The sequence below is a fragment of the Takifugu flavidus genome, chromosome 3, assembly GCF_003711565.1.
Source record: "Takifugu flavidus isolate HTHZ2018 chromosome 3, ASM371156v2, whole genome shotgun sequence".
Lineage (NCBI taxonomy): Eukaryota > Metazoa > Chordata > Actinopteri > Tetraodontiformes > Tetraodontidae > Takifugu > Takifugu flavidus.
In genome coordinates this window covers 8,729,531-8,755,298 of record NC_079522.1, presented here as the reverse complement: position 1 = coordinate 8,755,298, position 25,768 = coordinate 8,729,531, and the positions used below count along the sequence as shown (strand labels likewise).

Sequence of the window (25,768 nt, the reverse complement as noted above, 5' to 3'; positions counted from 1 at the left end):
GTCTGTTAGAAGCTTTATTTAGAGAGTTCCAGTAAGAGAAAATGTTTTAATGGAAGGGTGGTTCAATTAATCAGGACTGTTGACAGCTGTAATTCAGATGACCTTTGTCGCAAGGATGAACGGCGGTGGAGGAGACAGAGGGAGATGGGAGATTCTTTCCTCCAAAAATGTATTTTAATTTACCAAAAATAAAGTGGCGTCAGAAGATGCCAGGCTAAATCCATACAATACATACAGACCCTGCACACTCTTACACGCCACCACTTTAACTTTTTCCCAACAATTTTCTTTTTCCTCCAAAACAACAACCAACCAACTCAACTACCAACAAGAAGCCGAAGACCCGTCTTGGGCCTACTACAGGGCTTTTATACCTGTAGCCCCTCCCACAGGTGAAACCAATTATCAAAATTATTACGCTCACTAATACATTTACAAACTCAAAATTACAACCGAAAAGAAAATACAAAATATGCGTAAAACTTCCAAAACAAATTTCCACCACCAACAACCACCCAGTGCACAGTAAAATACATGTTCAATTTACCCCAATAAAACACCCCCGCTAAAATAGATTGTGCCGTAGCACCCCGCGAAACCCCTCCATATATACAATCATGGACCAGTCCTTCGGTTTCCCCAAACGAGGAAGTGTGTCCTGCTGGTGAGCTATGGTAAAAAGTGGTGTGTGTGAAATGCTTAAACCGAGTAACCCAAGACAGAACAGAATGGAAATGAAATGTTTGTGTGTGCGTATGAAGTGTGTGCGTAAGTGGCACGGCTCACTCCGTGACAACCTTCCTGTTAATAACAGGACAGACTGTTGTCATGACAACTCCACCAAGTTTATGGTTGATCTGAATGGCAGACTCCTCTCTCTTTGTACCTAAACGTGAAGCTCGTCAACATTCTTCTGTTACAGTTTCAGTGATAAACAGGGTCGAACAGGAAACACTGGATCTCTTTTTTATTACAACGTTGACCCAAATCCTGACTGAACCTGTCTGGACTCACTTCTAATGATATCTGATGTCAGAGTCGCCAGCTTATAGTTTGGACTGATCACAAGATCAGACAGCAGCTTCACCCCTGAATCCTTCAGTTTGTTCTCACTCAGGTCCAGTTCTGTCAGATGGGAGGGGTTGGACCTCAGAGCTGAGGCCAGATAACCACAGCTGGTCTCTGATAACCTGCAGCATCTTAGTCTAGAAGAAGAGACACGAATAAACAAAATTTGTTAATTGTAATCAGATGGTCAATGTTCACTTTATAGACTTACTTAAATGTGCTTAGAATCCTCCTGAGTTACTAATTTAATTGCTGTTTCTTTATAAAAATTACAAAGTTTTTAAAATGTAAAGAAACTGTTGTTATTTTTCTGGGCTCGGAAACTTTGTTCCATTACTTATTGCACTGGTCATTTCCTTTCCTTACAAAGCTCAGTTTAGCTATTTGAGAATGAACTGCGTTTGGGAGTAAGGAAAAACGTGTTGCTGCACTGAGATGTTGGATCAACATAGCAGCATATTTGGAGGCAGATTAATCCTGCTGAACTTTAATGCCTTCATCACACGCAGGTACCGATGCTGTTTTGGTGGCCACCAAAGTATAAATAGTGTTTTCGCCCGAACTCACCCAAAATGCACTGGGGCCAAAAGTTCAACTGGGTCGGGTCAACTTGATTCTTACATTTGTGAGTTACCTAAAATCTTAAATGAAAACATACAAGAAGAAAAGCCAAGGCCATGAGCTGACCTGAGAGTCTCCAGTTTACAGTTTGGACTCTCCAGTCCAGAACAGAGCAGCTCCACTCCTGAATCCTGCAGGTTGTTCTCACTCAGGTCCAGTTCTGTCAGGTAGGAGGGGTTGGACTTCAGAGCTGAGGCCAGAGAACCACAGCTGGTCTCTGATAAACTGCAGTCAATTAATCTAAATAAAGAGAGAATAAATTTGAATTTATTCACTTATAACCAAATGTGTTTCGACCTTAAATATTTGTTTCACACAATTTACCAGAAATTTGAAAACTGATTCCACACAAAACGATTAATACAGCAAAAACAGGAATTCGTGATATTGAAATATTTAAAAACTTTGAAATGTAAATAAGGATGGAAGTCAATGGATTGATGAACAGCAGTTTCTCAGTGTTTTTATTCTAATGATGGACGTTGTCTTTGACTCATGGACATGACTGATGATGTCTCACACATGGAATTCAACTATCATAGAGCATTTATAATGGTTTTGTGTTCCCTCACAGGTCTCATGACCCCAATGCTCTTCACCCTTGTCTAATTGTCAACTCCTGAAAAATCCTGACCCCTGTACCAGGTCTCTATACCATGACTGCATCCCACCACTCTTTACTCATGTACTTCTTCTTACTTTTATGGATGATTTTTTTTTTTAAACAAAAGAACAGATTTTTTTACTTCATGTGCGCTGATCTGGAAGTTAAGAAAAAAATATGAAGACTGTCTTTTATTAAATAGACTTAGATTTCGTGGTGTTATTATCATTATATTCTGTTGCAATCATGTTGTGAAGTAATGAAATTCATGAGCTGACCTGAGTGTCTCCAGTTTACAGTTTGGACTCTCCAGTCCAGAACAGAGCAGCTCCACTCCTGAATCCTGCAGGTTGTTGTAGCTCAGGTCCAGTTCTGTCAGATGGGAGGGGTTGGACCTCAGAGCTGAGGCCAGAGAATCACAGCTGGTCTCTGATAAACTGCAGTCACTTAATCTAGAACAAGAGATGAAACATCTTAATTATAAAAAGATGTGTTCGGTGTTTGAAACCTGTCTGAAAAAATCCTGAATTGATCATTTATTAAAAAGTTTATGAAATTACAAATTGTTTAAAATGACAAGAACCAGTCTCAGAGCAAAACACTAAAATTCAATTGTAATTGAACATGATGCAGACTGTATGAATACATGAGCTGACCTGAGAGTCTGCAGTTTACAGTTTGGACTCTCCAGTCCAGAACAGAGCAGCTTCACCCCTGAATCCTGCAGGATGTTCTGACTCAGGTCCAGTTCTGTCAGATGGGAGGGGTTGGACTTCAGAGCTGAGGCAACGACTTCATAATGAGGCTTTGACAGTCTGCTCAACCTAAAACTTTGAAGACCAAGAAAATGATTCTGTGGTTATTAAACAATAAAATATTTCATTTAGTTTTCTTCACTGCTTTTTCCCTGTCATGGTCACATGGAGCATGCAGGAGCTTACCCCAACTGTAAATGGGCAAAGGCACGGTACATCCCTGGCTGAGTCGCTAGCTCATCGCAGGGCCCTATGTGAGCAATTGTGGGTTCAGTACCTTTCACAAGGGCACCTCAGGATTGCCCTGAAGGTGTTCTGTCACCTTCCCCTACCAGAACACCTTCCATTATTTGTCCGCAACCAAGAGCCCTTCATTTCTCAGCCCAGTCCTCAACAGACTGAGGTGCCACCGCTCCACACTAAGACATAAAACCTACAAACCTATATGTTTATTTTACATCAGAAAAAGGAAAAACACCAGGTGTTTCCACAAAATAGTAACATTACTGCATTGTAACCACAAATAATGTTCGGAATATTCAAAAGCAGCATTATGACCTTCAGCCAGAACAGGAAGACAAACAATAAACAGAACATCTCATGCTTCAGAAAAAATATACCAAAATGCAAACCTGACATTAAAGAACAGCCAGATATGCAGTACATTTGGATAATTTGATAGATATTAATACAACCTGTGAAAGATTAATTGTTTTCCGTATCCGGACAAGAACATCTGGACTTACTCAGCCTTCCTGCAGTTCCTCACAGCTGGAATCAGCCTGAACCGTCCCGCTGCTGATGTGTTGTACTTCCGCAGGTTCAGCTCATCCAGAACCTCCTCTGACATCTGCAGCAGGTAGGCCAGAGCAGAACAGTGGATCTCTGAAAGGTTCTGCTCTGATTTCTTTTCAGACTTGAGGAGCTCTTGGATCTCTTGATGTACCGAATGATCATGCATCTCCATCAGACAGTGGAAGATGTTGATGCTTCTGTCTGGAGGGATTCCATCAGTGTTCATCTCCTTCAGGTTGTTGATGACCCTCTGGATGGTTTCTGGGTGGTTGTCTGTCCGATTCAACAGTCCTCCCAAGATTCTCTGGTTGGACTCCAGAGAGAGACCATGAAGGAAGCGGACAAACAGGTCCAGGTGGCCATTTTTGCTTTTGAGAGATTTCCTTATGACTTCCCAGAGAAAGCTGTCCACAGATTGGAACAAAGAAGGTGAGAATGTGAGGAAAGATTTTATAACCACTGTGTTCTTGTTGGTGAAACAGTGGAACATGTAGACTCCAGCCAGAAACTCCTGAATGCTCAGATGAACAAAGCAGTAGACTGATTTCTGGAAGATCACACTCTCTCTTCTGAAGATCTCTGTACAAACTCCTGAGTACACTGACACCTCTGAGACGTTCAGTTCCACATTGCTCCAGTCTTCTGGGTAGAAAATGATGTTTCCATTCTCCAGATGTTCAAAGGCCAGCTGCCCCAACTTCAGCAGGACTTCTTTGTCAGCCTCAGTCAGTTCCTCTGGTCTCTGCTTTCCTCCATACTTCTGCTTCTTCCTCTTTGTCTGAACCATCAGGAAGTGTGAGTACAGGTCAGTCAGGGTTTGGGGCAGCTCTCCTCTCTGCTCTGTAGTCAACATGTCCTCCAGAACTGTAGCAGTGATCCAGCAGAACACTGGGATCAGACACATGATGTGGAGGCTCCTGGAGGCCTTGATGTGTGAGATGATTCTCTTGGACAGATCTTCATCACTGAACCTCCTCCTGAAGTACTCCTCCTTCTGGGAGTCAGTGAAGCCTCGTACCTCTGTCATCCTGTCAACACACGATGGAGGAATCTGATTGGCTGCTGCAGGTCTGGAGGTTATCCAGATGAGAGCTGAGGGAAGCAGGTTCCCCTGGATGAGGTTCATCAGGAGCACGTTGACCGATGACACCTGTGTGACATCAGAGATGACCTGTTGGTTGTTAGAGTCCAGTGAGAGTCTGCTTTCATCCAGGCCATCAAAGATGAACAGAAGTTTACAGACAGTCAGATCTTCTGCTCTGAGCTTCTGTAATGTTGGATGGAAAACATGAAGCAGTGAGAGAAGACTGAACTGCTCCTCTTTGATCAAGTTCAGCTCCCTGAATGAGAGCAGAAGCACCAGACTGATGTCTTGGTTCTCCAAACCTTCTGCCCAGTCCAGAGTGAACTTTTGCACTGAGAAGGTTTTTCCAACACCAGCGACACCGTTGGTCAGAACCACTCGGATGTGTTTCTCTTGCTCAGACAAGGCTTTGAAGATGTCCTGGCACTTGATTGGAGTGTCCTGGATGTTCTTCTTGGAGGTTCTCTCAAGCTGTCTCACCTCATGTTGTGTGTTCACCTCCTCACTTTGTCCCTCAGTGATGTAGAGCTCAGTGTAGATCTTGTTCAGCAGGATTCCACTTCCTGCTTCATTAGTTCCTTCAGTCACATGTTCACATCTTCTCTTCAGACTGATCTTGTGTCCTTCTAGAACCTCCTGTCGTTCACTTACTAAAGCCAGAGAAAACAAAGGCAACATATTATTGACATCTACTATAAAGTCCTCAACAGAACTCCAATTCTTGACGTCACATGTTGAAAAAAAAAAACTTTTAAAGTCGCCATTTCAGCATCTCTCTGCAGGCTGTCAGAGTGTTCACCAGAGGACTCTCCTGGTGGGGCAGACTGGACCCAGTGTGGGAAGATGGACTCCTTCCTGTCACTGGCAAACATTTGTGATTGAATTATAGGTCATTGTTCGGAAAATAACATCATCATGACTGAGTTTACTGAAATATTATTTTGACTTTACATTCATTTTTCTTTGTAAAGAATTTTTTTAATTCTTACTTTTGAACTATGTATCTAATATATCTAATGATTCCATCTAATCATTTAATAAACACAAAGATGCAAGAAGGGAAACTCTGCTTCCCCTAAAGTGTCAAATATTCACTGTTATGATCATTCACTAAAAAAGCATTAGAACACATTCACCTTGAAGACAAGTTCATACAGATTTAGTGTGTCTGGGGGGGAATGGAGCAACGGAGTAGCCCCATCTGGCCTGGACACTGGGCTTCTGCAGCATGACTGGCATATCAGTCAAAAGGCTGAATCAGTTTTTTATCTATTTTAAGATGTCACTTGAGCGTTGGAAGCTCACTCCCATTGGGGATTTTGCTAGTGAAGACACTGCAACCCCGGTTTTAGAATTTTCTTGGCAAAGTTGCGTGACCATTTCCATTGTTTGTCTTTCACCGTCAGTAAAACACATCCATTGTATTTTCTTGTTCCAGTTTAACATCAGTGCCTTAGTTTGTTTGATCATTTGTTGGCTAGGTCTCATAGCCTTTCCTGTTTGAACAACTGCCAGATGCCACTCTTGCAAAATACATGCAAAATCACTCGGTTTACTTTGGGTTGGAAAGTCCAGTTTCATCTCTGAAGTATAAAGTTGTGTCTTTGGAGCGGTCACTGTTTAGCGACGCACAGCAGGAGACTGAAGACTCTGCTCTGTCCTCCATACTGTGGAGACATATTACAGACAGGTCATTTGAGGAAAACAGAAAGATCAACCCCCCAATATCTCAAACCTGAGCAGTGAAACTCCAACAGTTCTTCAATGCTGATTTAAAAAAAATACCTGGAAATATTTCCCTTCAATTACTTTTCAATAAAATCCTTGTGTTACACTCATTCCGCGACTCTTAAAGCTCCTGAGTCTGGATTGAATACTTTAACACCGAGTTAGTCGGGTTCTGTTCTCCAGTAACGCCATTACAAAAAAATGACTCAGGAATTTCCCATGCCCCGTTTTTGTGATTGAATTGAAACATTTGTGATTGAATTATAGGTCATTGTTTGGAAAATATCATCATGATTTCAGTAAAATATTTTTACTTTTCTGCCATCTTATTTTATGACTTAAATCAAAATTATTCACATCTGGTCTATGTTCCAGCTCTGGGTTTCTGCAAAGCTTCTAGAGACAATAAAGAGTGTAACAGCTGATGTATAAATAATGTTCAATGGAATTTCATTTAATCAACATAAGTCCAGCAACAACAATTTGTAGAATCCAGATGTGAAAAACTATAACATGAGATGACCGCTCTGAACATCCACTAGTAATAACTTCCGTAATTTTATAGTTGAATAAAACATCTCCGGATATAAACTAACAACCTGCTGATGTTTAGGCAACTAACAGTTGTCATATATGAACACAAAATCAGTCTCGGGTTTTTTACTTTGGGTTGGAAAGTCCAGTTTCATCTCTGAAGTCTAAAGTTGTGTCTTTGGAGCAGTCACTGTTTAGCGACGCACAGCAGGAGACTGAAGACTCTGCTCTGTCCTCCATACTGTGGAGACATATTACAGACAGGTCAGATTTGAGGAAAACAAAGATCAACCCCCCAATATCTCAAACCTGAGCAGTGAAACGCCAACAGTTCTTCAATGCTGATTAAAAAAAATACCTCGAAATATTTCCCCTTCAATTACTTTTCAATAAAATCCTTGTGTTACACTCATCCCGCGACTCTTAAAGCTCCTGAGTCTGGATTGAATACTTTAACACTGAGTTTTTCCAGCCACACCAGTTAGTCGGGTTCTGTTCTCTCTGCAGTAGGGCTGCAACGATTCCTCCAGTAGCGCCATTACAAAAAAATGACTCAGGAATTTCCCATGCCCCATTTTTTTTAATTACATTTTTAAAATGAAATTTAAAGTCAAAAGGCTGAATCAGTTTTTTATCTATTTTAAGATGTCACTTGAGCGTTGGAAGCTCACTCCCATTGGGGATTTTGCTAGTGAAGACACTGCAACCCCGGTTTTAGAATTTTCTTGGCAAAATTGCGTGACCATTTCCATTGTTTATGTCTTTCACCGTCAGTAAAACACATCCATTGTATTTTCTTGTTCCAGTTTAACATCAGTGCCTTAGTTTGTTTGATCATTTGTTGGCTAGGTCTCATAGCCTTTCCTGTTTGAACAACTGCCAGATGCCACTCTTGTACATGCAAAATCACTCGGTTTACTTTGGGTTGGAAAGTCCAGTTTCATCTCTGAAGTCTAAAGTTGTGTCTTTGGAGCAGTCACTGTTTAGCGATGCACAGCAGGGGACTGAAGACTCTGCTCTGTCCTCCATACTGTGGAGACATATTACAGACAGGTCAGATTTGAGGAAAACAAAGATCAACCCCCCAATATCTCAAACCTGAGCAGTGAAACGCCAACAGTTCTTCAATGCTGATTAAAAAAAATACCTCGAAATATTTCCCCTTCAATTACTTTTCAATAAAATCCTTGTTTACACTCGTCCCGCGACTCTTAAAGCTCCTGAGTCTGGATTGAATACTTTAACACTGAGTTTTTCCAGCCACACCAGTTAGTCGGCTTCTGTTCTCTCTGCAGTAAGGATGGGCGATACCACGGGATCGATCTGCCCATCCTTACTCTGCAGTAGGGCTGCAACGATTCCTCCAGTAACGCCATTACAAAAAAATGACTCAGGAATTTCCCATGCCCCATTTTTTTTAATTACATTTTTAAAATTAAATTTAAAGTCAAAAGGCTGAATCAGTTTTTTATCTATTTTAAGATGTCACTTGAGCGTTGGAAGCTCACTCCCATCGGGGATTTTGCTAGTGAAGACACTGCAACCCCGGTTTTAGAATTTTCTTGGCAAAATTGCGTGACCATTTCCATTGTTTATGTCTTTCACCGTCAGTAAAACACATCCATTGTATTTTCTTGTTCCAGTTTAACATCAGTTCCTTAGTTTGATCATTTGTTGGCTAGGTCTCATAGCCTTTCCTGTTTGAACAACTGCCAGATGCCACTCTTGCAAAATACATGAAAAATCACTCGGTTTACTTTGGGTTGGAAAGTCCAGTTTCATCTCTGAAGTCTAAAGTTGTGTCTTTGGAGTGGTCACTGTTTAGCGACGCACAGCAGGAGACTGAAGACTCTGCTCTGTCCTCCATACTGTGGAGACATATTACAGACAGGTCAGATTTGAGGAAAACAGAAAGATCAACCCCCCAATATCCCAAACCTGAGCAGTGAAACGCCAACAGTTCTTCAATGCTGATTTAAAAAAAATACCTCGAAATATTTCCCCTTCAATTACTTTTCAATAAAATCCTTGTTTACACTCGTCCTGCGACTCTTAAAGCTCCTGAGTCTGGATTGAATACTTTAACACTGAGTTTTTCCAGCCACACCAGTTAGTCGGCTTCTGTTCTCTCTGCAGTAGGGCTGCAACGATTCCTCCAGTAACGCCATTACAAAAAATGACTCAGGAATTTCCCATGCCCCGTTTTTTTAATTACATTTTTAAAAATTAAATTTAAAGCACACGTTTCTGTTTTAGTGTGAAACAACGTGCTACGCGTCCCCTGTAAAACTTCAGTCAAGCCAACAAACAGAAAAGCCAGCAGACACTCAAATTCCACTTGCTTTGTGTATACGAGGCATTACGGTAAATTCTTAGTACAACGGCATAGAAAGATAGAAGCGGATTTCTCTTGAATTTATTTCATTCAGTAATTCTGAAATTCTTCATGGTAGATTAATCGGAACAATGAATATGTATACCAACGTGAAAAAAGGCTTTTTTGAACAAGCAATTTTGGGAACGATAAAAACATGTTGGGAACATTCATACTTCATATTGTAGCGTGTTGGGGAGGGTCAGAGCAGGAAATTCCCAGCATGCTTTGTAACAGTGTGTTCTGTGGGTCCAGGTTTGTGTTAACCCTGTTTTTTATTTGTTGTAAATGTCATCCTTAGCAACTTTCAATGTTAATGTTCTATTTATTGAGTTCTGGTCGTTGCTGTGTTTAATTACTGTTTTGATTATTGTTTGCACCTGGACACCATAAGCGAGGTTTTGTGTGTCATTGAAGACTTCCCTTTGTTCGCGCGCTTGCTGTTCAGTTTATTTAAAGAGGCTCTCTACAGTTAAATGGCAGAATAAGCTGGCAGAAATCTGCGTCTGAGTACTTCCACAACCCCGAACCCGCCACAATATATGAATTGAATTGAATCAGATTTATTGCCACTGTTCATGTAATACGCAGTATTACGCAAGCTAGGAATTTGTCTTGGTGTGACGCGACGTTCAACATAAAGAAATATTTTGGGAAAATTTCGAGTTATCGCTCAATGATTCCACTTAAGGCTGATAGTCCTCCACCGCAAAATATTCTGAAGTAAATTTCAGAAAATTCTGGTGAGACAATGTCCCAGAGGAGACGCGCTGGATCCCAGGTTTCAAAAACGGAAGCCGAAAATGCCAATGCTCAAACTCATGCGCATGCGCACAGTGAAAGTATTGAGTTGAAATCAACAGGAAGAGAACAGGTAGACACAGGGTGAGTTTGAAAAAAAAAACCCAAAACATTTTAGTTAAATAAATCATGCGGCGTTAATAGTCGCCATTTGACTACATACAGTGTTGAACTTAACGTTAGCGAGTTTTCTTTCACTTTCGAATAAAAACTGGTGCGTTTCAGGTTTCAACACTATGGCGGAGGACGTGTTTGCCTCTGAAGAGTGACACGTCCACAGAAGTGGACCCTATAAATTTCAGAGATTAACCGGGACCTCTAAACCCAAAGTAAGAAACCTGCGAGGGATTTTGTGTTTATATGAGCTGAACTTCAGAAGGTTGTGAGTTTACCTCTGGAGAGGTTTTATTCAAGTCTTAAACTACAGGACTTTGAGTGGTGAACTCAGCTTCTATTTTACTTATTAGCCTAAAACCATGTGACCTCGCTTCCCCACCCACCTCAAAACTGTAATCTGCATGGATCTATCACAGGTCTAAGAGAACGGTGGGGTGGAGCTTTGTTCGTTCCTCTGAACTTACGTACATCTGAACTTAATGCGGGAAATATATTTAATGACAAAAGAAACCGAATTATCTGCTTGCGCTGTGAATCAGTCTCCTGAAGAAGAGTTACATAAAAACACGTTAACATAATCAAAGCCCTAACATGCTATGTATACCATATGTTTAATGTAAATGCATATTTTGTCTATTGCATTATATGATTCCATCTAAGTCTATTATGATGCACTTTGCGTCTGAAGATCTTTAGAAGACAGCGATGCCAGGAAGTAAAAATTGCTTCATGGAGAGTTGTGTCGCCATCTGCTGGTCAAGTCATAAACTGCAGGTGGAAGAGCTGTTAACCCTTCACTGTCATCATGCTACTCATACATCAGAAGACTGAAAAGATTTGGAAAAGACGCTTGAAATTCTATCATATCATACCTGCTTACATCTAAAACAAGTTGTAGAGTTTTTAGTCCCTATCTAGTGTCAGACTTAGATTTTACAAATTATGCAGGGTCACTATTTACAAGATTTAAAATGTATACTTATACCTATCATCAGAAATATGGTGTAACAGTAATACATTTCAACAGTATGATGGAGGAGGACAGAGAAGAGTGTGCAGTGTCCAGTTGTGTGTCTCTGAAGAGTCACATGTCCAAAGTGGACCCTATAAATTTCAGAGATGAACTTGGACCTCCAAACCCAAAGTACCGGTAAGAAACCTGCAATGGATTTTGTGATTATATATGACTGTCACAGAGTGAGCCGTGCCACCTACGCACACACTTCATACGCACACACAAACATTTCATTTCCATTCTGTTCTGTCTTGGGTTACTCGGTTTAAGCATTTCACACACACCACTTTTTACCATAGCTCACCAGCAGGACACACTTCCTCGTTTGGGGAAACCGAAGGACTGGTCCATGATTGTATATATGGAGGGGTTTCGCGGGGCGCTACGGCACAATCTATTTTAGCGGGGGTGTTTTATTGGGGTAAATTGAACATGTATTTTACTGTGCACTGGGTGGTTGCTGGTGGTGGAAATTTGTTTTGGAAGTTTTACGCATATTTTGTATTTTCTTTTTGGTTGTAATTTTGAGTTGGTAAATGTATTAGTTAGCGCAATAATTTTGATAATTGGTTTCACCTGTGGGAGGGGCTACAGGTATAAAAGCCCTGTAGTAGGCCCAAGACAGGTCTTCGGCTTCTTGTTGGTAGTTGAGTTGGTTGGTTGTTGTTTTGGAGAAAAAAGAAAATTGTTGGAAAAAGAGTTAAAGTGGTGGTGTGTAAGAGTGTGCAGGGTCTGTATGTTGTGTATGGATTTAGCCACTTTATTTTTGGTAAATAAAAATACATTTTTGGAGGAAAGAATCTCCCATCTCCCTCTGTCTCCTCCACCGCCGTTCATCCTTGCGACAATGACAACTAGTTGGTCACCTAAACATCAGAAAGTTGTGAGTTTATATCTGGAGATGTTTTATCCAAGTCTTAAACTACAGACGTTATTACTAGAGGATATCCAGAGGAGTCAAGTTGTAGTTGCTGGACCTTTTATGTAGATTAAATGATTATTCAATTAAGTTCTATACAGCTTTATGTATATAGCATCTATTACAATCATGATTGTGTTTAGACATTTTATATGTCTTCGTTTAGCTGTCATAAATATGAGAGCTCAGAGGTTAAAAATGTTCTTGTGGAAAATAAAGTTGTTATCACGTGAGTATAAATTATGACAGAGCTCAGATGTGAAAGCTGCAGCGCTCAAAATTTGCAAGGAAATTTTATAGACTAGCCTCAGCTCCAGGTTACCAGTGGTCATCAATAAGAAATAAAAAGGACCATTTATCAAACAACTCCTGTGGGATTTAAAAAATGCCGAGAAATGAGCCTGTTGTAAAGTACTAAGAAATTAGGAATGAAAGTCGGATGCATATATGAAACAGAGTTTTAGTTCTATTAGGCAATCAGATTTTTGCACCCATAAATATAAAGGGCATAGTCATTACCTCTGAACCTGTGCTAACATTCCCAATTATGATAACAAATGTGCCTCAATAGGAGCATCCTCTCATTCAACATGAAGTGTCTCAAGATGTTAAAAGTCACATAATGAGTTCAGCCTACTTCTCTCAATAATTGGATTAAAGATTTTGTTGATCACAACCCCCCCATTAACCCAACGGAGTGTAAAAATGCATGTGCTACTGTGCTGCCATCTCTACCATAATTTATCTGCTTATGATAACAACTTTAATCACCACAAGATTATTTTTAACCTTTTGATTTTAAGTTTTTACACCCTCAATGTCTTTTCCTGTGCTTGTTTAAATTGTTTATGCACTCTCATAAATTTGACAGCTAAACCACAGCATAGCTGTACACAAACCCAGAGCCTGAACATGGATCACATGCAGTCATATGTGGATAATGCAGACATTCACAGAATGGAAAAGAATCATCGTGTTCTTGTGATGAATTTTCCGATGACAATAATTCAATGACCTATAATTCAATCACAAATGTTTGCCAATGACAGGAAGGAGTCCATCTTCCCACACTGGGACCAGTCTGCCCCACCAGGAGAGTCCTCTGGTGAACACTCTGACAGCCTGCAGAGAGATGCTGAAATGACGACTTTACAAAGTAAAGTTGTTCACTGTAAAATTCAACATGTGACGTCAAGAATTGGAGTTCTGTTGAGGACTTTATAGTAGATGTCAATAATATGTTGCCTTTGTTTTCTCTGGCTTTAGTAAGTGAACTACTGGAGGTTCTAGAAGGACACAAGATCAGTCTGAAGAGAAGATGTGAACATGTGACTGAAGGAACTAATGAAGCAGGAAGTGGAATCCTGCTGAACAAGATCTACACTGAGCTCTACATCACTGAGGGACAAAGTGAGGAGGTGAACACACAACATGAGGTGAGACAGCTTGAGAGGACTTCCAAGAAGAACATCCAGGACACTCCAATCAAGTGCCAGGACATCTTCAAAGCCTTGTCTGAGCAAGAGAAACACATCCGAGTGGTTCTGACCAACGGTGTCGCTGGTGTTGGAAAAACCTTCTCAGTGCAAAAGTTCACTCTGGACTGGGCAGAAGGTTTGGAGAACCAAGACGTCAGTCTGGTGCTTCTGCTCTCATTCAGGGAGCTGAACTTGATCAAAGAGGAGCAGTTCAGTCTTCTCTCACTGCTTCATGTTTTCCATCCAACATTACAGAAGCTCAGAGCAGAAGATCTGACTGTCTGTAAACTTCTGTTCATCTTTGATGGCCTGGATGAAAGCAGACTCTCACTGGACTCTAACAACCAACAGGTCATCTCTGATGTCACACAGGTGTCATCGGTCAACGTGCTCCTGATGAACCTCATCCAGGGGAACCTGCTTCCCTCAGCTCTCATCTGGATAACCTCCAGACCTGCAGCAGCCAATCAGATTCCTCCATCGTGTGTTGACAGGATGACAGAGGTACGAGGCTTCACTGACTCCCAGAAGGAGGAGTACTTCAGGAGGAGGTTCAGTGATGAAGATCTGTCCAAGAGAATCATCTCACACATCAAGGCCTCCAGGAGCCTCCACATCATGTGTCTGATCCCAGTGTTCTGCTGGATCACTGCTACAGTTCTGGAGGACATGTTGACTACAGAGCAGAGAGGAGAGCTGCCCCAAACCCTGACTGACCTGTACTCACACTTCCTGATGGTTCAGACAAAGAGGAAGAAGCAGAAGTATGAAGGAACAGAAAGATCAGAGGAACTGACTGAGGCTGACAAAGAAGTCCTGCTGAAGTTGGGGCAGCTGGCCTTTGAACATCTGGAGAATGGAAACATCATTTTCTACCCAGAAGACCTGGAGCAATGTGGACTGGACGTCTCAGAGGTGTCAGTGTACTCAGGAGTTTGTACAGAGATCTTCAGAAGAGAGAGTGTGATCTTCCAGAAATCAGTCTACTGCTTTGTTCATCTGAGCATTCAGGAGTTTCTGGCTGCAGTCTACATGTTCCACTGTTTCACCACAAGAACACAAGGGTTATGAAATCTTTCATCACATTCTCACCTTCTTTGTTCCAATCTGTGGACAGCTTTCTCAGGAGGGTCATGATGAAATCCCTGGAAAGTACAAATGGCCACCTGGACCTGTTTGTCCGCTTCCTTCATGGTCTCTCTCTGGAGTCCAACCAGAGAATCTTGGGAGGACTGTTGAATCGGACAGACAACCACCCAGAAACCATCCAGAGGGTCATCAACAACCTGAAGGAGATGAACACTGATGGAATCCCTCCAGACAGAAGCATCAACATCTTCCACTGTCTGATGGAGATGCAGGATCATTCGGTACATCAGGAGATCCAAGAGTTCCTCAAGTCTGAGAAGAAATCAGAGCAGAACCTTTCAGAGATCCACTGTTCAGCTCTGGCCTACCTGCTGCAGATGTCAGAGGAGGTTCTGGATGAGCTGAACCTGCAGAAGTACAACACATCAGACGAGGGACGATTCAGGCTGATTCCAGCTGTGAGGAACTGCAGGAAGGCTGAGTAAGTCCAGATGTTCTTGTCCGGATATGAGCACACTTATTTTAACTTACAAATTTTGTCCAGTTTTTCAGTAATAACATGTATATTAATGTTTTATGTATATAGTGATCTGATCACTTGCAGGAGTGTGTTTTTTAACTGGGCTGTCATTCATTCATTCATTCATTCATTCACTCATTCAGCATTTCTTTAGACTCCATTGAAGGCTCCATAATCAAGTAAAATGTTCAAACAGAATAAGAAAAAAAAAAAAAGTAATTCTCTAAATATTAAAATATTCAACCCTGGCCAGATACAAGTTCAAAGTTTAATTTTGACAAACCAAAATAACCTAAGACCGAGATCAAGTTAATTTACTTGGGTGTAATGAGATTACCTTGACCTGCCAACGACTCAGGTGACCACTCAGATCATTAACATGCCAGTGGTCCACAGGGGCTATATTTTTAAGTTCGGTCCCCAGCGAGGTTATAACTGAAGAAGCCATCTGGATAGAAGGCGAAACGTCTTCAAAAGAGAAGAAAAACAGTCCAGGTGACAGAAGAAACTACCGGTACCTTGGAGAATCTACACAGACATGGTTTATATTTACATTCCAGTAACATTACTACTAATTTTGGTGTAAGCTAAATTATTATTTGTTTATATTTGTTTTGAATAATGACAACTGAATTATTTTCTTCCCAGTTTTAGGTTCTGCAGTTTGTCAGAGCTTCACTGTGAAGTCGTTGCCTCAGCTCTGAGGTCCAACCCCTCCCATCTGACAGAACTGGACCTGAGTCAGAACGACCTGCAGGATTCAGGAGTGAAGCTGCTCTGTTCTGGACTGGAGAGTCCAAACTGTAAACTGCAGACTCTCAGGTCAGTTTACGAATTTGATTGTTCCTCAACACAATAGTTTATTATTTATATATAATATAAGACAAAGTTCGTGTTATTTTAACTTCCAGCCTCTGGTCAGTAAACAGGAAGTAAAAAATTCAGTCAGAGGTTTTTAAATCAGCACTAAAGACAAAATGACCTGAGTGAGAAGACAGACGTGAGGACAGAATGATGGGATGTTTTCAGGAGATGATTAGACATGGGTGAGGAACTTCAGGGGGTGAGACAGGTGAGGGAGGGGGAAAGACAAACTGAAGGACAATAGAATTATAAATAATCTGATTTAGATAAATGAAACTCTTATATTTTATAATACATAAGACAGAAATAGGTGACCTGTTAGAAAGTCTAAATATTATTCACTTTTATATATTGGAAATATTGCTTAAATTCTTGAAGGTTGTCATAGGACAGTTTAAAATATAAAAAGCTAATATATCTAATATATTTCCCATCAACACCAGGCTGTAATAGCTCCCACTATCACAGTCAAAGCTCCTGCTGCCACAACTGTTGAAGTAAGACTTAATTTAGAGACACTAAAAAGAAAACGCATTCACAAACCAAGAATAACTCTTAAAGTAGATCACAAATGATGCTGCACAAGTGTTTCAACACGGTTGTTGTTCCCAGTTTGTGTTGTTTGAGTGTAACAGTGTAGCAGCTGTGGAGCATGTGTAGAAGGCTGCATGTACAGACAGAAAAAAATCATTCATTCAATCATCTTATTTATTTATTTATTTATTTAAAGGTAAATACAGAACAAAGAGAATTAAATAGTTGAAATTGAATGTTTCATTCTTTCTTTATTCAGATTAAGTTACTGCAGTTTATCAGAGACCAGCTGTGGTTCTCTGGCCTCAGCTCTGAGGTCCAACCCCTCCCACCTGAGACAACTGGACCTGAGTCAGAACGACCTGCAGGATTCAGGAGTGAAGCTGCTCTGTTCTGGACTGGAGAGTCCAAACTGTAAACTGCAGACTCTCAGGTCAGCTCATGTAGTGGCAGTCTGTTTGTCATTTCCATTTAAATATAAAACAGTTTTTGTTGTTTTTGTCTTAATTTTGCATTGTAAATATTGTTTTTTATTTCTTTGACATTTTTAACCATATGGGTCAAACTCAAGGCCCAAGGGCCACATCCGGCCTGGGGCACAATCATGTCCAGCCCACGAGGTCATTTTATGTAGATGTATTATAATTGTTATTAATGGCCCAGTGATATGAAGTGCTCGTGACATACAAACTACAGATCCCACAATGCAGTGCTGCAGCTGCCTCACCAAACACTAGGGAGCATTTTCCCATCAAGTCAAGCATCTGTTGTCATATACCACCCTATTTTAAAGTTATTGTGAAGCTAGGCCCTCACAATGGTGAAGAGAAAAGTTGATTCTGAAAACAGCCTCGCAGAACCAGGAGGGCTGAGTATATGTTTACTGACATTGCCGCTATCTAAGATGGCATTACGAGATAGAACCGGATAACCTGAAAGGTCAGAATGCAGAGCAAAAGAAACAAAGTAGAAGAGTTAAAGAAGAATCTGACATTTCAGCAGACATTGTTCACCAGAGCCAAAGTGGCAGAAGAGATGGCCAACTCAGCCCGGCCGTGTTCCATTCCCATCGTCTGGTTTTTCATATGTATGTTAAAAAAAATAAAATTTAGTTTTTGTGCTTAATTGTTTATCCCGTGACCTAAAGTGTTTGAGTTTTTGAAATTGTTTGTTTGTTTGCAACATATATAAAATGAACAATTCAGCATTATTTCAAGCATGTTTATGTTTAACTGTGTAAAACAAAACCAAAGCACATCTGATTGTAATTAACAGGTTTGATGTTTCGTTCTTTCATTATTCAGATTAAGTGACTGCAGTTTATCAGAGACCAGCTGTGGTTCTCTGGCCTCAGCTCTGGGGTCCAACCCCTCCCATCTGACACAACTGGACCTGAGTGAGAACAACCTGCAGGATTCAGGAGTGAAGGCTGGAGAGTGCGAACCTCTAATCCTTCTTATAAGAAAAAGGTTTATCTTTGGTCAAAGCTATTAAAAGCACAAAATGTAATATTTCACAAGAGTTAACAGGCTCATGGAAATTGAGGAAGAGCAGGGTACTGATGACGATCCAATCCATTGTTATGAGGAATTGTAACAGAATATAGTTTATTTTTTTTTATCTAAGGAAGATATTGTTTTGGTTGGTTTATATTTGATGTTTAAATAAATTTTATTTTATTTTTTTATTCAGACAGCTAAGTCAAAGTCAGATATATTATCCCATAATTTGTCAACTCAATTCATTACTACGAACTCGGAGCCCCTGAGAAATGGGCTACACTTACAACTCCAACACTACTATTAACTATAACAACTATTTATTCAAATAAGATGATCCTAATCTCTTCTAGCTGTAAACTAATAAAACGCGTTTGCGCAGCCTTTGTAAAATGATGTAAAACATTGTGATCCGGTCGTCAGCATAAGGCGGATATTGAGAACAGACCTTTGTACCATTATTCTGCTTTCCGGATGGAAATAAAATTTACATTTTAAAGCAAAAGGCCAGTGAATCAATGTTCCACAAAAGTCTTTTAAAACTGGAAAAGGTAATTTTTTCATATATCAAACGTAAGCCTACATATCTTTTTTTAATTTTTTTTATTTAAGTGGCCCAAACGTTTCAAGAGGTGCGAAAATCGGACAATCTGGTGAAACAGGCGATTTATTTTCCCTTCACTGCCGATTCTGAGGCTTCACGTGATTCAACTAACCAGATGTAATATAAAAGCCAGAATTTATCATTCCGGCCGCAGTGTCGCATGTAAATGACGACGCGTCAGCTACCTGGAGTGGGGGAAGGGTCCCTGCGCCCCTCCAGACCCCGACGGCCGCATCCTTCGCTGCGTAGCAACGCTGCTTCATCCCTCCGCTGCGTCGGCTGCATGTGACACGGAGCGCGGCGGGATTCCTCGTCTGCACGGGAGCCATTGTTGCAATCCCTCCTCTCCTGCCGACAAAACCCAGACATGGACGTGATGGGCAGCGCAGGAGGACGAGGCGCGCACTGGAGGGGCTTGTTGAAGAGGAACTGGCTTCTGATCGCCACGGTGGTGTCCGTGCTGCTCGGTAGGTGTCAGCCCATCTCTGTTTGCCTTTTTAGTGATGCCAAGCTCTTATGGTCGTCGCATCTTCTTTGTTTTCGTTTAGCCACGATCCGACCGCTGTCAGTGTTGACATGTGAAATCTAATTAGGAAATTAACGCAGGGCTGTGAGACCAAAGGCATGAAAGAACGAATCGACCAGTAAATAAAGTGGACCTTGCAGGAGTCACCAGGCGACATTTAAGCCGTGTTCTCAGATGGTCAGATGAGGGGACATCTGGTATTTTACTACAGAGTCCATAATAAATGGCAACATCCCAGTCAGACCATACGAAGAGTTAAATCCACATGCAGAAACTGGATAATATCAGCCTGTATCTGGACTGCTGATAGCCGAGACGTAGACCGGTTTAGGGTATTTCAGACAGGTGCCCTGGACCTTAATGAAATGTCTTGTACTGATGTGATATACAAGTTTAGATTCCCAAGGAAAGCCAGTTACTAATACAGTGCGATTAAAGAGCGGTGAATGTTGCGTTCAGTGTCCACCTTTGCCAGACAAAAGTATTGTGTTTTTACTTCAATCAGCAACTTTTACGTTTACATGTGAAACACGGACCCGTCTGCAAGTAACTTAGACGTCCAGATGTTGCCGTTAATACAGCTGGCGTGTGAAAATATTATCTTCATTTTCCCGAATGTATCCTGATACCTTGATAATTCTGCCGGAGCGGATTCGTCCTCGCCTCTTACGCCAACAGCAGAGCGAGAACGCTGGCTTCTGATTTGTCTGGTCGCGCTCTCCTTCAGGCATCTGTTTGGGGACGGTAGTGCGGGAATATGCCAACCTGTCCAGTCTCGACAAGCAATACTTCGGCTTCCCTGGAGAGATCCTCATGCGGATGCTGAAGCTCGTGATCCTCCCGCTCATCGTTTCCAGTATGATCACAGGTATCTTGAACGGAACTTGTGGGTACATTTCTAACGTGTGTGGTGCAATATTTACTACAGATGACAGCAGAGATTGATCCAAAACCTAAACAAAACTTTGTTGTCCATCGCCTGCTGAACAGTCCCATCACTGAATGGCAACTGGAATAACTAGTAATAATAATAATTGCTAATAATCGGATGACCACCGCCCTGAACACTTTCACACACATGCTTTTTTCAATTTTAGCTCTGCACAATACCGTCGTCCCCTCCAGGTTTATTATTGGTCAGAGATCTGGGCGTTAACACCGAAACTCTGCCCCCGATAAGGGACTTTGCGTACATTACGTCCGGACACACGTCAGGACACACCTGCTCCACCGCTCTTCCACTCTGGGCCATCATGGACGATCCAATCCATCATGGATCCAACTCCTTCGCTAGTTAGCAGACAACACGCTGGTGTAGTCACCCTCCAGGGTCCAGGCGCAGCACCTGTCAAAGGCCTTGCTCCTTGACACCACGCATGACAGCACTAACGTCGACATGATGGCCATCGCGCGGGTCTCCAGCTTCAGGTTCCAGGGGGCAGACACCTCAGAGAACCCCTCCCAGTCCACCAACACTACAGCCTGGTTAGCTCAGCAGTGCCTCATCCAGAGGCTCCTCCCCCTACCTCACCTCAGGAACCTATAGCCTGAGGAGATGCTAACACCCACTTCCCCACCACATCTCTACACTACACACTCCTACACACGAGTTAGTGCAACATTAGTCTCTTGACCTTTCGTACACTGCGTTTTGTCCACAGGTGTTGCAGCTCTGGACTCCGAGGTATCTGGGAGAATAGGCCTGTACGCTGTAATCTATTACTTCTCCACGACCATCATCGCGGTAATCCTCGGTGAGTTCACCCACCCCCGTTAAGGCTTTCACAGCAACGCTCCCTCGTGCTCGCCAGCATCAACGGCTCGTCTCGTTGGCAGGTATTATTTTAGTGATGACGATCAGACCCGGAGTGACTCAGACATCTGAACACATCAACAGAACTGGAACGCCGCCCAACGTCACCACAGTGGACACACTTTTGGACCTCGTCAGGTGACCGGCTGCAAAGCGCCTGTGGAGAAATGCTTTTCGATTTTTCTGTATGCCAAACACCAACGTACGTTTGGTCAAAGAGGCAATTTTGGAGGTGTCATAAACATGTGTTGAAATGGAACGTTTCCATGGTCAAGTGAAGGCTCCTACAGCATTAACATGATTCCATTGTAGATTCCCGATGTACCCAAAGCTCTCCAACCACTGACCTTCTCCTCTCTCACCCCTAGAAACATGTTTCCAGAAAATCTGGTGCAAGCTTGTTTTCAGCAGGTAACACTTCCACACTTCCTTCCCAGATTACATAGTAATTATTGTCTTTCAACGCATATGAAATGTGAAAATAAACTACAGTACAAGAGCAAGCACAGCCAACCGCAGGCTCTGGCAGCTCAAGGGGAAAGCTCCACGAGGATTCCGCCCCTAACAACCACGATCACAGCAGTGGTAGAGGTAAGTTTCCCTTTACAGACGTTAATTGACACGGCGGGTTGTGGACGTGTCAACAAAAGACAAACGTATATGATATAAAAAGACAAGGAGAACTTTGATCTGATGCGGTTGTAGCGACCTGAGGTTCTCCTCTCTTCTCAGAATATAACCAAGGACCATAAAATCACCGGGACGTATGTAGACGGAGCCAACATATTGGGGCTCCTCGTATTCTGCATTGTGTTTGGCCTCGTCATCGGCAAGATGGGGGAAAAAGGACAGATTCTCCTGGAATTCTTCGATGCCCTGAATGAAGCAACAATGAGATTGATCCAAATCATTATGTGGTGCGTCGAAGGGTTCACCTCTGCATCCTCACTTGAGTATTTGCCTTTCACAAAGACTCGTTTATAAAATAGCTTGTTCGGAACTTCAAGGTTATCTCTTGGGTTATTTCAGCTACATGCCAGTAGGCATCCTGTTCCTAATTGCTGCAAAGATCGTAGAAGTGGAAGACTGGGAAATCTTCAAGAAGATGGGTCTTTATATGGTGACGGTGCTGAGTGGGTGAGCTTTGCTTTATAAAATTGTGGTTGTTGTTATTGGAGTCTTCTTCCCTTCATACAAGAGATGCTGAAGTCAGGTTACGCATCGATAAGAAAGTGAAGCGTAAGCAAACATAGTTTTGCTACAAGCTACCAGCCTTCCCCCCAGTTTTAAATGTATATCATCATTGAATTGTCATTCAGGCACTTTACAGGCACAAGGGCGATGGTGGAGAACTTTGGTTATTCCTTTTTTGACTCCCAATTTTCTGTTTTGTCCTAAGTCTAGCTATCCATGCCACCATCTGTCTGCCGCTCCTCTTCTTCCTCGTTGTAAGGAAAAATCCCTACACCTTCACACTGGGAATGGCTCAGGCCCTGGTGACAGCCCTCATGATTTCCTCCAGGTCAGCTTCAGCTTCACTCTAAACCCAAACTATTGTCGACCAAATCACGACAGTCCTTTTAGCTAGCTGCCACCTTATCTTCCAGCTCCGCCACGCTGCCCGTCACGTTCCGATGTGCTGAGGAGAACAATCGCATTGACAAGCGGATTACTCGATTTGTTCTCCCGGTGGGCGCCACTATCAACATGGATGGAACGGCGCTCTATGAGGCGGTCGCTGCCATCTTCATCGCCCAAATGAATGACTACTCTCTGGACATGGGCCAAATTGTTACTATCAGGTGAAAACTAGCACAACTACAGTAACCAATTAATCAAGTATGTGAGATATCGTTGCCGTACTATAAAGTGGTTCTGCTTCTGATGAACTCAACACCAAAGGATCAACCAGGACGGTCACAATTCAGCCAGAAACCTTGTGAAACCACGACAGTGATGCCCGCTCGTTAGCATTTAGCACATATGATGCCAATCAGCCTGTGGAAATACGAGATGAAAAGGAAGAAATAAGGAAATGTGCGAGAGAATATATTATTGTTTAAAGCTAAAGGTTTAAGGTTAAGGACCCACTAGTGACAAAGTGCGTATCTTTAATTGAATTTTAAGACACTGACTGTAACCAAACAAAAACAAGTCATCCCATTTATTGTAAGTACTGCATCCATGTTATCCATGTAAAATCAGTCGTGTCTAAGTGTCACAGCTCACTGATGACACAGGTGCACCACATCGCGTTTTTGTTGTATTTTACAAAGTTTTAAAAGATTCATGAAGGAATCAGGCAATACACTGACACATCGGGTTCAACTGTGTTTTTTGCCATAACAATTTCCAATGTCAATGATAAAGCTGAACAACATTTGTGGTTGTAATATTTAACCCTTCCGATAAACTCCAATGCTTTAACATTGGTTTTGGCACCAAAATGTCTTAAAGTTGTGTCTGTATTGGCCAAAGAGGACTTTCGTTCAATGACCCTGACATCCTAAACTGTCTCTGTCCAACAGCATTACCGCAACAGTTGCAAGTATAGGAGCAGCGGGGGTACCTAATGCCGGGCTTGTCACCATGGTAATTGTCTTAACGGCTGTTGGATTGCCGGCGAACGACGTAACTCTGATAATGGCTGTGGATTGGCTGCTGTAAGTTGGTTTCCAACAGCCTTTCGGGGGTTTTTCTCCACCGTAACCAGTGATATTGCCGTCTAACGCTCAGCCGTATGTTTCAGCGACCGATTCCGAACCATGATCAATGTCCTCGGCGATGCTTACGGAGCGGGAATCATTCAGAAACTGTCCAAGAGGGAACTGAAGAGGATGGATCTGACTTCGGACGCGGACGCCACCGACCCGTTTGCTCTGGAAGCCACCTCAGATGACGAGGAGTGCGAAAAGAAATCCTACGTCAACGGAGGCTTCACCGTGGACAAGTCGGACGCCATCTCCTTCACGGAGACGTCCCAGTTCTAGGGGCACCGAGCCAGAACCAGAAACAGTAATCCAGACCGAGCACCCCAGCTGGGAAGTCGGCAGGAGCAGCTTCCATCCAGCTTCTCATCACAGCCGCTAGATTAAAAGTGCTTCCTTCCTGCGATCGATCCTGTGCCAAAAAAGATCAGTTCTCATTTAAGCACTGTGGATTTCTGAAGGCGGGTGTGTGAGTCGGTGCCTTTTCCTGCACACAACTGGCACACAAAACAACACCACAATCCCACTCTAACCATTTACTTCCCGGTTTATTGATTTTTAATTAGATTGATCAAAATGCCAAATGTGTGCGTGTGGTTTAATGTGTGCTTCCACCACGAAAGTGCTCGTATTATATTTACATTTAAAACTGTGCCAAACATACGACACGGTGCATGAAACAGCAACAATGGTTCTTTTTTTATGAACACGGACGCTAAAATCAGTCAACTCTGTACACGGGGTCGGTGGAAAGTTCAGAACCGCCAAGAGATCTGAAAACACTTAAACCTTCTTGTGTTTTTGTGTCTACAAACATTTGCCTTTGTGGGTTTTAACGTATTTTCACTGTGACATAAAGGTTAAATATAATTGTCTCTGAACCCAAGTGCGCTGCTCTTGTGTGCACAGTGCACGTGCTGTCCTGTAGACAAGTTAAATGTTCAATGCTATTTAGGACGTTATCAATTTCATCTTCTTGTTTATAATTTTTTTTTTTTTAAACGGGATTTAACGTGTCTGTCAAAATGAAGTAAACAGACACAAACATGGATGTTTAGCGGTGAAGCTTAACATTTGCTTACATTGATAATATTGTTTGTGGATTCTTAACTTTACACTCTGACTAATATGACCAGTATTCTAACAATAACAAGTATATTTGCGGCAATAAATTATGACATATTCAAAAAAGTGTACTCTGCATGCAGCTTACCAGCGTATTTCTTGTACGTGCACTTACTCTAAGAGGATGTTTTTCGTTTTCAGTCAGGATTATTAACTATTCAGAAAATCTGTTTTTTTTCTCCATCCTGTGAAGTTGATATTTTCTGTTCTGTATAAATTAACTATTAATTATTAATGGACAAATTAACGTTCATAAGTCACCTCTGCACAGACAACTCTAGCAGCCGTACAGTAAACAAATATTCTATTGTGAAATGAAGTTGCTAATTCTTCTGTAGGATTCTGTCAGTGTTGTAAATAAACACATATTTATGTTTATGTGTGTATATTTCATCCCTATATTGGATGGTGATCTTGAGGTCCTCAGACTTGAGCAACATAAAAACAACTACTGTGTAAATTAAATATGGGACTTTATCAAAACTGTTAAAAATGACTTTCAACTAGCAGATTTCCTGGAACCCGTTTAGATCTGATAGTTTGAACACTATTAACACATCAGTGTGTTGGTAAGATCAGAATAGTCCTGATGA

General features: G+C 41.8%; 3 protein-coding genes across 4 annotated transcripts; 2 read left to right on the top strand and 1 right to left on the bottom strand.

The window, feature by feature from the left end:
• LOC130522584 (NACHT, LRR and PYD domains-containing protein 12-like) lies at positions 1-19,375 on the bottom strand. Of its 2 annotated transcripts, XM_057027107.1 has the most exons (13): positions 19,189-19,375; positions 14,986-15,294; positions 8,947-9,057; positions 8,109-8,219; positions 7,320-7,430; positions 6,484-6,594; positions 5,659-5,788; positions 3,795-5,563; positions 2,950-3,123; positions 2,572-2,745; positions 1,756-1,929; positions 798-1,205; positions 1-102 (listed from the first exon to the last, which is right to left on the bottom strand). In XM_057027107.1, the coding sequence occupies exons 1-12, from the start codon at positions 19,236-19,238 to the stop codon at positions 971-973; spliced, it is 3,459 nt and encodes a 1,152-aa protein (XP_056883087.1). In that variant the 5' UTR covers positions 19,239-19,375; the 3' UTR covers positions 1-102; positions 798-970. The 2 variants fall into 2 exon arrangements, with proteins under 2 accessions (XP_056883087.1, XP_056883088.1); XM_057027108.1 differs by lacking the exons at positions 8,947-9,057; positions 14,986-15,294; positions 19,189-19,375 and having other exon boundaries at positions 7,548-8,212.
• Positions 10,393-14,992, top strand: LOC130522589 (protein NLRC3-like). Its single transcript, XM_057027119.1, has 5 exons — positions 10,393-10,448; positions 10,590-10,693; positions 11,509-11,631; positions 13,459-13,571; positions 13,682-14,992. The coding sequence occupies exons 3-5, from the start codon at positions 11,510-11,512 to the stop codon at positions 14,962-14,964; spliced, it is 1,518 nt and encodes a 505-aa protein (XP_056883099.1). The 5' UTR covers positions 10,393-10,448; positions 10,590-10,693; position 11,509; the 3' UTR covers positions 14,965-14,992.
• slc1a1 (solute carrier family 1 member 1) lies at positions 19,180-25,553 on the top strand. The gene is made up of 12 exons (XM_057027118.1): positions 19,180-19,470; positions 20,257-20,397; positions 21,191-21,283; positions 21,366-21,480; positions 21,711-21,753; positions 21,835-21,933; positions 22,075-22,259; positions 22,372-22,479; positions 22,742-22,864; positions 22,950-23,144; positions 23,871-24,005; positions 24,092-25,553. Exons 1-12 carry the CDS (start codon positions 19,371-19,373, stop codon positions 24,330-24,332), a joined length of 1,578 nt encoding a protein of 525 aa, XP_056883098.1. The 5' UTR covers positions 19,180-19,370; the 3' UTR covers positions 24,333-25,553.
• Positions 25,554-25,768: the final 215 nt, after the last annotated feature.